The following is a 10,007-nucleotide window of genomic DNA, read 5'->3' as shown; positions in this document are numbered from 1 at the left end:
GTTGTGTTGCTACCCCCTCTCCCCTTGGATCTCCGCAAGTGTTGTGAGGACTCTAAAACTTCACCTGAGCCTCCATCGGCATATGGGTGAGCAGATAATGGGTGAATTTTCATTTTTGGGTGCACTATCCCTTTAAGTGATATCAATATCAATACAATACTTGTTTGTTACCTTTTTAATCTACTTCATTTAAAACCCATCATGTGATTAGAGTGGTGTGTAGTATAGATATACTTGAGAATGTTTTGGTGGCATCTTGGCACACAGAACTGCAAACTCCATCAAAACATACTACTGTGGGAGTGTGAGTAGGACCATAAAATCTAGGCTGACATTGAACTGACAGTAGAAGAACTTCTCTGGAGACGGCAGCAACTGAGAGTCTGCTGATCGGGCAGGGAGTCTGGACAGTCTGGGATTAGACCCCTGGCGCAAAAATGATTGCATGCGAGTATCATGTATCTGGAGACTTTTTGATCCTACTTGGTACTGGGTTATTTTGGCAGATAAGTTAAGGGTGTTGAATAGCAATACCCAGCCCTACACAGCGCACTGTATGAAACTGGACTTTGATATACAGCTCAGTTCAGCCACTTCCATCCCATTCTATGGATTCCATAATACAATAGCTGCTCACCTTCGTCCTCCTCTCCCTCTTTGTTCTCTTCCTCCACCTCCAGGACTTCAGCTCCAGGGATATAATCTTTAGCCTCCAGCTCTCCGTAGTCTTTGATCTTGGCCTCTGCTGATGCCTCTGTGGGTCTCCCCTGGATGACAAGCAGCAAAGTTCACAATTACTTACATGTGAATATACTACATAGTAGTGCTTTGTCAGTGTTGTATTTCTGGATCTATTGCCACTATTCTCCTCTATTCTCAAAATAATAACAACAACATCTTTGTTTACTATGTGGCCATTATTTACCCACCATTCAACATCATATCTCAGGAGCAGAAGGGGATACATTTGATCAGATACTGAATGTTAAAACTGTGCTTGTTGTATTGGTCATTTATGTTGTCGGGGGGGAAGATGTGTGTGAAGCATCTATGTTTACACAGACATTGATGTAAACTGTCAGAGAGACTTGACTGGTGCACAAAAGCATACAACTGCAGGGTGGTAATTTTTAGTTTAAAATGTGTCGTTTTCAGTCAAATTCACAGTCGGCTCACCCTGTCCCTCTTGTGCAGCATCTGAGGATTGAGACTCCTGAACAGCTGGATCAGCCCTCTGGCAGACATCATCACATCTGAGGACAAACACAGACAAAAACATGTTCTGTGAAGAAAACATATGTGCACACATAAGCACATCTCCTTTAATTGGTACATTCAGAGCTGTGAATGTGCAGGCGCAAGAAAAAGCAGTCACTCACTCTTGTCTTTGTGGGTCTTGTACTGGGCCAGGTCCTGCAGCAAGTCTTCAGTGATAGCAAGTGGACAGCGGCCTGCCACTTCCTTAATGGCATTGATACTTGATCACAAAAGAGGGTGAAATTTATTAGAACAATGAAAAGTAATACTTGGTAACTACAAAATAACTGTATTTAAATCATTTTAACCAATACAAACTTTGAATAACTGAAACACAAAGTAGACGAGGCTGCTACTCACCCCACAGTCATCACCTCCCCAGAGTTTCTGTCTGTCACAAAGTTGTTGGCAATGGTCATGATTACAGGTTCGATGATCTGTAAAGTGGGAGTGTGCAAGAAGTGTCAATACTGGAGTCCATGTGTTAAATACGGATGTGCTAACTCACAGAATAAGTCTGTAGATGTTAACGTACCTCTGGTGGGACGAGTTGATGGGAGGCCTGGGCAGCACACAGGAGAATCTTTGTCACCTCTAGAGAGACAGGTTTGTTTAAAGAATCTCATCAGAAGAGGTTCATTTAATTAAAGCCCCATCTAGCAGTGAGGTTACAGAAGTGAAACTTAAAAATCAAATAACATTTCTACCAACAGGTAGCCTTCAATCCTACACACTGGACCTTTACTTGGGGGTTATTTTTTACCTCTTTGATGGGGCTGTAGAAACCTCTGGACGAAGGGATAGAAATTGAAGAGGAAAAGCTGGAAAAGAACAGAGTATTCAGTATAAAATATCTTATTCAAATACATGCAGAGAGCCCCATAACCCAGGAGCAGTCAGAACTGTTGCTATTGTTAAGTGCTACCCTTGAAAAATGCTGGCGAGGTTTATCCTGTGCATTATTTATGTGCATTCTGCAAATATTCATGAGGACCAGTGCTAAGTCATCTACCACTGATCTACAGCTGATGAGTCGCGTCACTTACCTCGTGGATTCCAACCAGTCTGGATATGAGATCCATCATCATGATCTTCACCTCGAAGCGCTCTTTAGAGTTTTCCAACTGCTTCAAGAGTTTCTCTGAGAAATCTTAATAAAAAGAGGTATTAGAAACAACTCTGAACAAATTATTTGTGCTGTAGTTGTTGTGAAGAAAGCAAGGGAGCCTACCTTGAGGATCATGGATCAGGTGAATGGCAGAGAAATTAAACACTTCTGCTTTCCTCTTTTTCTTGTGTTTCTGCCCAAAGAGTTAAAAACAATTAAGTAAGTGCATTTGAACACAAATGTAACAATGTGAGTTATGACCCTGAGTGGATATGGCAGTGTTACCTTGAGGACTTTCATCGCCTTTTCCAGCTTCTTCTTGTTTTTGGAGGTTTTCTTGCCGGTGGAGTATCTCACCTTCAGGTCTCGCACTGATGGTCCCTCCTCCTAAAAGAAGACTGATTCTTAACAAACACATTTGTACATCGTATCGTGTGCACTGAACAAAAAAACAATCCCTTCCAGACTGAGAGAAGCATCCTTTCTCTTACTACTTTATATATTTTTGGTACTTGCCTCTGAGTCTGAATCACTGTCATTTTTCTCATCCTCATCTTTGCCCAGAAAGAATTTAAGACCAGCAACAAGGATCTAAACAGGAAGAGAGCCAGGTGAGGATGTGCAGAGTCACCACAGTTACAATATGATAAGTAAAGCGTTGCGTTCAATATACCTTTGTCACCTTGGAGAAGCACGCTGTTGTAATGACATTAACTGTTTTGGCATCATTCCTGTGACATACAAAAAGACAATGACATTAACGTAATGAAAAATAACAAGAATTTCTTGTAAAATAAGTCCAGTGTACAAATAAAACTCACCATATGTTTCTTTTGTACAGCTCCACCATTACATCTAAAGAGATCTTTGCTGCTATGGGATTACTGTCTCTCAGCATGGTGTACATGAAGTTCTGTAACGTCTGAAACACACATTAGATAGTGAATGCAGAGTATTTTTTAGCTGCTGTATCACACAGTATTTCACACAGTCAAACATGTAAAACATAACACAGGTGAGTGTGTGTACTTACTGTGTTAACCTTGTTGTTTTTGTGCTTGGCATTGATGTTTTTAATATCTGCTACAATGTGTGTGTACAGAGTCTGTGGGGAGAGAAAAGCCAATGTTTAGTTTTGACAGGTGAGGAGGGAAACAACAGAAGAGCGCATGCATATGCCTATATTCACACTCACATAATTGTGTTTACCTATGTAAAAAGAAAATATATCAGTTCACTGATCATACTGTGTTATCTTTGTAATTATATACACCAGCAGAGTCATTAGAAATATTGTGTGTTTTATACCTCAATCATTTTTCCCATCTTTCTTCAAAAAAATGAACTTGATTTCTAACTATTGTGGATATGTTTTTCCATTTGATTTATTTCATTTACAAGATCCTGACAATTAGAATTGATTGAGTTATTACTGTCTAACCAGTTCCAGAGAATTTTACTACTGTAAATATTCGAGGGCTGTGCTGTACTCTAACCTTTCTGAGAAGTTTGTCGTGACATCGCAGCAGCTCAAAGAAGAGCTCCAGGAGGCCGGTGGGGTCGATCAGATCTTTATTCCTAAGAAGAATCAGCGCTTTGCAGAAAGTCTGACATGAACATGAAACAAAAAAAAACATGCTAAGAGACAAGTCATTTGCATAAGTGTCAACAAACTCATGTGTTGCAAGTATGAACAATTACTCGATATGGACAGCCACAGACGGTCTTACCATTCTTAGGTCTGGCTCGAGCATCGTGTGGTGACTCATTAGTAACTCAGACAGCTCTTGTGGAAAGGTGGACAGGTGCTGCAGGTAGCAGTGACCAACCTGAAGGACAAGAACAACTTTAACCACGCAGCATAGAGGAGGTAGGACACGTTATTGATCAGCAGTGATGGTATGTAACTAGGTGTATTTATAAAAGTTCTGCACCTTAATTCAAAGTCGAGGTACGTGTATCTAACTGAAGTATTTTCTCCTTGATACTTATATTTTACTACATCTCAGGAGGTAAATACTGCACAGGATACTCAACCACATCTATTGGACAGATTAGAACTTTTTGGATTACAGTTTTTAACCTTCCTGTCCAGTGAAACCTATGTATCCCCCAATGTGCTGCTGTCAAATGTTAGTCGTAAGCTAAAGGATGTTTAAAGAAATTTCTCAAATGTATCAAGCTAAATAAACTCTTTAAAAACCCTCTTAAATCAGATAGAAAATGCATCATCACTAAACTGAAAACAATGCTGTTCCTCTGACACCAAAAAAAGTGAACTTTTTACAAATATCTGGTTCTCACAAGACAGCGAAGCTACAAATATATGATGATCTCAGAATATGATGCATTGCTGTAGATTAAACAGTATATGTAGAGGTTAAAATTAGCAAAACCTTAAACATCTAAAAGAGTAAAATGCAGCATACACACTAATCCAGCAGCAGTATTAATCCAAAAGCATCATATATCACAGTAAAATTACAGGAAACATCTTACTGCATAATGAGAATGTACAATTGATACTGTAAGGACATGCTGCTGATAATAACGTAAGGATCTAAATGCAGGACTTTCACTTGTGGTATTGAGTGTTTTTTTTTTTTACAGTGTGGTAATAGTACTTTTACATAAGTAAAGGATCCAAAATACTTCTTCCACCACTGCAGATCACACATACTTATGAATACAAGCTTGAACACACACAGTACGGTACCTGAGCGAGAAACATGACCAGATCGGCCAGCTCCTTGTTCGGCTTGTCAGGCTGCAGTTTGAAGATCTGTACATTGGACTGGTAGTGTCGATACTGCTGCAGAAACTGTGCAGAAACCACAAGAGATAAACGATGACTGCCCTGCTTAAATTCACAAACAACAGGTCGACTGACTGATAACTTTAGCACTGCTGGCTAACAACACTTACCTCTTCTACGTAAGACTGCGGATCTCTCTTAATAAGATTCTGCAGCTGCGGCAAATTGTTTGGCAGTTTGTTGTTTTGTCGCCCGGACATGACTCAAGATGATTTCTGCGAGTATGTTGAGAAAAAGATAGGAAAAACGGCACAGTTTACTAAGCAAGCGTGGCCAATGTGTAAGCTGCCATAACTTGCAGTTGGGAGACAGCACGTCACGTCCGGTGAAGTCTAGGCACTTCCGGTTTGAGTAAAATAGGCTTTGTTTTTATTATTTTTTGTTGCAGCAGCATTAAAATATCCAGTCTTGTGTATCTTTTTATACACTTCGACAATTATACTTGCCTTCTTGGTAGTGACGCGGTAAGCGGGCTAGCATTAGCATGCTACTCTTTCAAATACAGTAGCCTAATTGTGCCCAAAAGGATATGTGCTTACGTTCATGTTTAATAGTACTGTCAATAATAAGATAAAGGGACAAATATTTAAATAAATAAAACATTATCAAACAAATTATTAAACACTATTATGGGGAGACACTACAGGTACAAAATAGTTTTTTCAAGCACTTGGGAATTTTGAGATTTAGGGCTACACATTTAGGTCTATATTTTATTTCATACTTCTGTTCCAAAAAAAAGTATGCCAAAAGCACATATTTGGATTTCAGCTTACAATAATGCATCATTTGCATATTTAAATACACAATTAAAGGACCTTAGCACTTGTAATACAAAAAATAATGGGCCAGGTTTAATGCACATCTGCATATGGGTTTGATAATAAGTGTGCCATACATTCAGAGAATCAGAATGAAACCTTTTGGCTGTTATGCATACACATAGTGTCACAGTTTAATTTCTGTTTTAAGAATAAAAAGATGCACAACATGTTGGCTACAGTGTATTTTACTACAAATGAGAAGTACAAAACATTCACAGAATGTGTCATATTTAAAAAGCCCATGACATTAAATGTTAAAGGTGGTTACAGATTTTTCATGTTCCAAGCAAAACAAGTTAGACTTTAAACAAATGTAAATACTATATAAATAAATGTAAATATGAAAAGTGACCAGGATTGTGTTGTTTAATAAAATGCTGGCACTAAATGCACTTTTCACATTCTGCACAACAAAACAAAAACTGCTCACTTAAAATCCACAACTCCTTATGTTTTATTGACAGTGATTCAGACTCAGAGGCAAGTACCAAAAATATATAAAGTAGTTAGAGAAAGGATGCTTCTCTCAGTCTGGAAGGGAGTGATTTTTTTGTTCAATGTACATGATAAGATATACAAATGTGTTTGTTAAGAATCAGTCTTCTTTCAGGAGGAGGGGCCATCAGTGCGAGACCTGAAGGTGAGATACTCCATCGGCAAGAAAACCTCCAAAAACAAGAAGAAGCTGGAAAAGGCAATGAAAGTCCTCAAGGTAACAGTCATAACCACTCAGGGTCCTAACTCACATTGTTACATTTGTGTTCAAATGCACTTAGTTAATTGTTTTTAACTCTTTGGGCAGAAACACAAGAAAAAGAAGAAAGCTTAAATGTTTAATTTCTCTGCTATTCACCTGATTCATGATCCTCAAGGTAGGCTCACCTGCATTCTCCATAACAACTGCAGCATAAACATTTCTTTAGTGTTGTTACTACTACAATTTACTAAACTTTCATTTGAAATATGTCTTTTTATTAAGATTTCTCAGAGAAACTCTTGAACCATTTCAGATTTTAATGTCACCGCTGCACAGTTTCATTAGTTGGTCCTGCATAATGTTCTTGACATTCGTGCTAATACAGTCCACTCATGTTGATCACTGGTACATCAATGTGAGTCACGAATGAATTCCTCCCTTAAATTGACGAGAGCAGAACATATTCTCAGGATCTTGTTTATTTGAAGAGCCATGGTGTTTGAAACCACCTGTGTTAAAATCTTGTAAACTTTCAAGCGTGTGATTGCTCTTTCAACATCAACTATTACATGTGCAGTTTGTCCTATGTGTGTGTCCTGTTCCTCATTTCTGAAAGAGTACATTACTAAGTTAACATTTTTCTCATTAAACAGCAGATCTTTTATGGAAGAGCCATGCTCTGCCATGACCTCATCTCCAGGCATTAAGTAGTCTAATAATCCTGACTCAAAAGTTATATATTTGTCTGTGCATTGACCTAGATATGCTGTAGAGACGAACATGATAAGTCCACATGGAGCAACAGCGACCAGGTACTTCATTTTGTCATAATAATGGCTGTATGATTCCCCTTTTGAATCAAGGTCTTGGTTTTTTTGTAAGAGGCAATCAGTGCAGTGAACAATACATGTTGTATTAGGAAACTTCTCCTTAAATGTTACAGGCATGGTTGCTTGAATAGTTTCTCTTGGAAGCCACGGAATCAGAGGTCGCAGAACTTCATCCAATTTGTCAATCCAATATGAGATGATCTTGCTAGCCATGCTCTCTGATATAAAAAACTGCTTGCTCAGATAACCTGTCACATGGTTGGTCCTTAATTTCATCAGTGTCATGAGAACTTGATCTTGCACTGACATTGGAAATGCATTGCTCACATTTTTTTCCAGTGTTGACACAAGAATGTCAAATACCTCCAGGGATATACCAGTGTGGCGCAAAGCATCAGAGTTGTTTTGAAGCATGGAGTACCTAAAATCACCACATTGAGTTGTCTTGTCCTGCACATTCTTCCTGCTGCCCACCATGCAGTAATCATGATCACGTAGTGCAGGGTCCATGGGGGGATGTGCAGGAGCTGAGACGCCAACGCAGTCTGAGACAGCTGAAGTGACGTCCATCGAGCAGTCTGACAAACACACAAAAGTATGGCCAGAGTTACACGCACACCTGGAGAGTAAACACTGTAGTCATGTATGTAAAACATATAGTGAACATCTGAATCTCTTCTAGGTGAATAAATAGGGGTTGACATAAACTGTGTTGACATACACAGCGTCAACACAAGCTTAATATTTTAAGTTTTTAAAGGTCGGACTATAGGGCTCCAAAGGGCACGTGATTGCCCAATGCATTGTGGGTCGGAAGCACTATTTTTGTTGTCACTGTTGTTTTGTTTACGTTGGAAAGAGAGAGAAGAAGTGAAGCGAGAAATAACACAACAAAAAATGGACCGGGCTAAGGGGAAGTCTGACGGACGGTACCGAGACAAGCTGGACCCCACCGAAACTGGACTCAGAATTTAAATGACCTCCCGCCGTTGTCTGAAGTGGAGCTAGTCCTCTATCTTGTCAAAAGAATAAGCTACTATACTGGCGACGAATTTAGGAACGCCAAGTCTTTCAGGGCTCATGGTCAGTCAAACTTGGGTGGGTGCAGGACCTCCGAATTTTCCACTCTAAAGAGAAAATTCGTCATTTCAGAGGTATGTAAACTTTACATGCCTTGACTTCACTGTGTTTCACCTCCATGTGGTGCTGCCTGTTTGCTTGCTCAGTTTTTGAATAACATATCTTGGTGTCTACTGGACCAATTTGTTTCAAACAAAAAATATTTTGAAGCCTGAAATCCACTCTGCATTTATGTGGGAAATATTTAGGGGCTTCTCTGTGACTTTTTTTCAGAATTGGGGCATTTTCAGACTCCTTACATCTCTAACTCCCCTTCGTCATACAAGGGTGGGCTCAGAGTGGAAAATTTGTTGTTTTTTATTTTCTTTCATTTGTTAACCACAATTTTGTACTAGTTTACTACTCCAGAAACCCTTGATAAAAGAGAAATATTGTTTTTGGGTGCATTGTTAGTGACATCAATATGTGTATTTTGGGGCGTTTTTAGATGGGATTAAATGTCCTGACTACACAGCAAGTCTGCACCATTTTCACTAACAACAAAACACAACCGTAGTGTCGCGCAACGTAAACAGACTTTCCAATTGCCCGCTAAGCCCACAATGCATTGCGGGTTTTTCCACACTTCCGCAACGTCACCCTTTCAAGCCCTATTGAAAGAAGGCTTGGTTGCTCAAAAAAATACGCAGCTAAATCACCTAACGTAATAGAAATTCACCTGAGCTTAATCCAATGTCCACATCGTGGTCTCCAGCTTTGGACAAGATGTTGTTTCCGAGCAGTTCTTCCAATATGTCGCAAAAAGGCCACACACGATTGTATGCATCTGTTTTCTTGACGTTGTGGTAGTTGTGTTTAAGGTGCTTCCACCGGACGCGGACCTGTTCTGCCGTCCTGATGAAACCGGCCTCATTCAGGCGCTCAGAAGTTTTTATAAATATTTTCCCGTTCCGCGTTTTCCGACCATCCAAATACTTCAAAATGTTAAGCTCCTTTAGCTGCTGGAGCATGAATATAGTTTCCTCGTCCGACCAGAAGTGGATCTTCTGCTTCTCGGTCGCCATGGTGTTTGTTGGTTAGCTTTTCCTGGGGTTACTGCCATAGATATCACATACATGATGTTAATATCTAACTGCACTGGTATGAACTGAACTGCTGCTACGTCATCTCCTTCTTCATCCGGGTGAAAGCCCGCGAAGGAAAAGTGGCGCATGCGCAGAACACCGAGTCCAGTCGGACTGAGTGGATACCATGCAGCAGTAGCAAAGAGCATGCTATTGACCAAGAGGCGAAGCTCCGTTGAATTTTTGCCAACAGCCTCTAGGGGCGCTACCGCCATTTTGGACTGTTGAGCTTGGACTGTTGCGCCCAGACAACATGCAAGATGTCAAGGAGA

General features: G+C 39.9%; 2 protein-coding genes across 2 annotated transcripts in view; both read right to left on the bottom strand.

Annotated features, from left to right (window-relative positions):
• sdad1 (SDA1 domain containing 1) overlaps positions 1-5,499 on the bottom strand; it is a 7,407-nt gene extending 1,908 nt beyond the window's left edge. The window contains exons 1-17 of the mRNA XM_050053659.1: positions 5,291-5,499; positions 5,082-5,186; positions 4,096-4,194; positions 3,862-3,972; positions 3,399-3,470; positions 3,187-3,287; positions 3,039-3,096; positions 2,882-2,956; positions 2,651-2,752; positions 2,489-2,558; positions 2,304-2,407; positions 2,021-2,078; positions 1,793-1,851; positions 1,618-1,694; positions 1,380-1,477; positions 1,177-1,253; positions 638-767 (exon numbers count right to left, since the gene is read on the bottom strand). Coding sequence (XP_049909616.1) covers positions 638-767; positions 1,177-1,253; positions 1,380-1,477; positions 1,618-1,694; positions 1,793-1,851; positions 2,021-2,078; positions 2,304-2,407; positions 2,489-2,558; positions 2,651-2,752; positions 2,882-2,956; positions 3,039-3,096; positions 3,187-3,287; positions 3,399-3,470; positions 3,862-3,972; positions 4,096-4,194; positions 5,082-5,186; positions 5,291-5,380 — 1,486 coding nt within the window. The 5' untranslated portion in view covers positions 5,381-5,499. The remainder of the gene's footprint in view (positions 1-637; positions 768-1,176; positions 1,254-1,379; positions 1,478-1,617; positions 1,695-1,792; positions 1,852-2,020; positions 2,079-2,303; positions 2,408-2,488; positions 2,559-2,650; positions 2,753-2,881; positions 2,957-3,038; positions 3,097-3,186; positions 3,288-3,398; positions 3,471-3,861; positions 3,973-4,095; positions 4,195-5,081; positions 5,187-5,290) is intronic.
• Positions 5,500-5,946: 447 nt separating this feature from the next.
• LOC126395924 (uncharacterized) lies at positions 5,947-9,789 on the bottom strand. Its single transcript, XM_050053724.1, has 2 exons — positions 9,330-9,789; positions 5,947-8,109 (listed from the first exon to the last, which is right to left on the bottom strand). Exons 1-2 carry the CDS (start codon positions 9,673-9,675, stop codon positions 7,112-7,114), a joined length of 1,344 nt encoding a protein of 447 aa, XP_049909681.1. The 5' UTR covers positions 9,676-9,789; the 3' UTR covers positions 5,947-7,111.
• Positions 9,790-10,007: the final 218 nt, after the last annotated feature.

The sequence above is a fragment of the Epinephelus moara genome, chromosome 9 (genome assembly GCF_006386435.1).
Source record: "Epinephelus moara isolate mb chromosome 9, YSFRI_EMoa_1.0, whole genome shotgun sequence".
NCBI lineage: Eukaryota > Metazoa > Chordata > Actinopteri > Perciformes > Serranidae > Epinephelus > Epinephelus moara.
The sequence above is the reverse complement of the archived record's forward strand: the minus strand, read 5'-3'. Positions and strand labels throughout refer to the sequence as shown.

Bases quoted from the DNA above. Each gene is read 5' to 3' on its own strand.
- LOC126395924 (XM_050053724.1), bottom strand. From the start codon at position 9,675: ATGGCGACCGAGAAGCAGAAGATCCACTTCTGGTCGGACGAGGAAACT. The intron at 8,110-9,329 runs GTGAATTTCTAT...TGTGTTTGTCAG, and splicing joins GGACATTGGATTAAGCTCAG to ACTGCTCGATGGACGTCACT.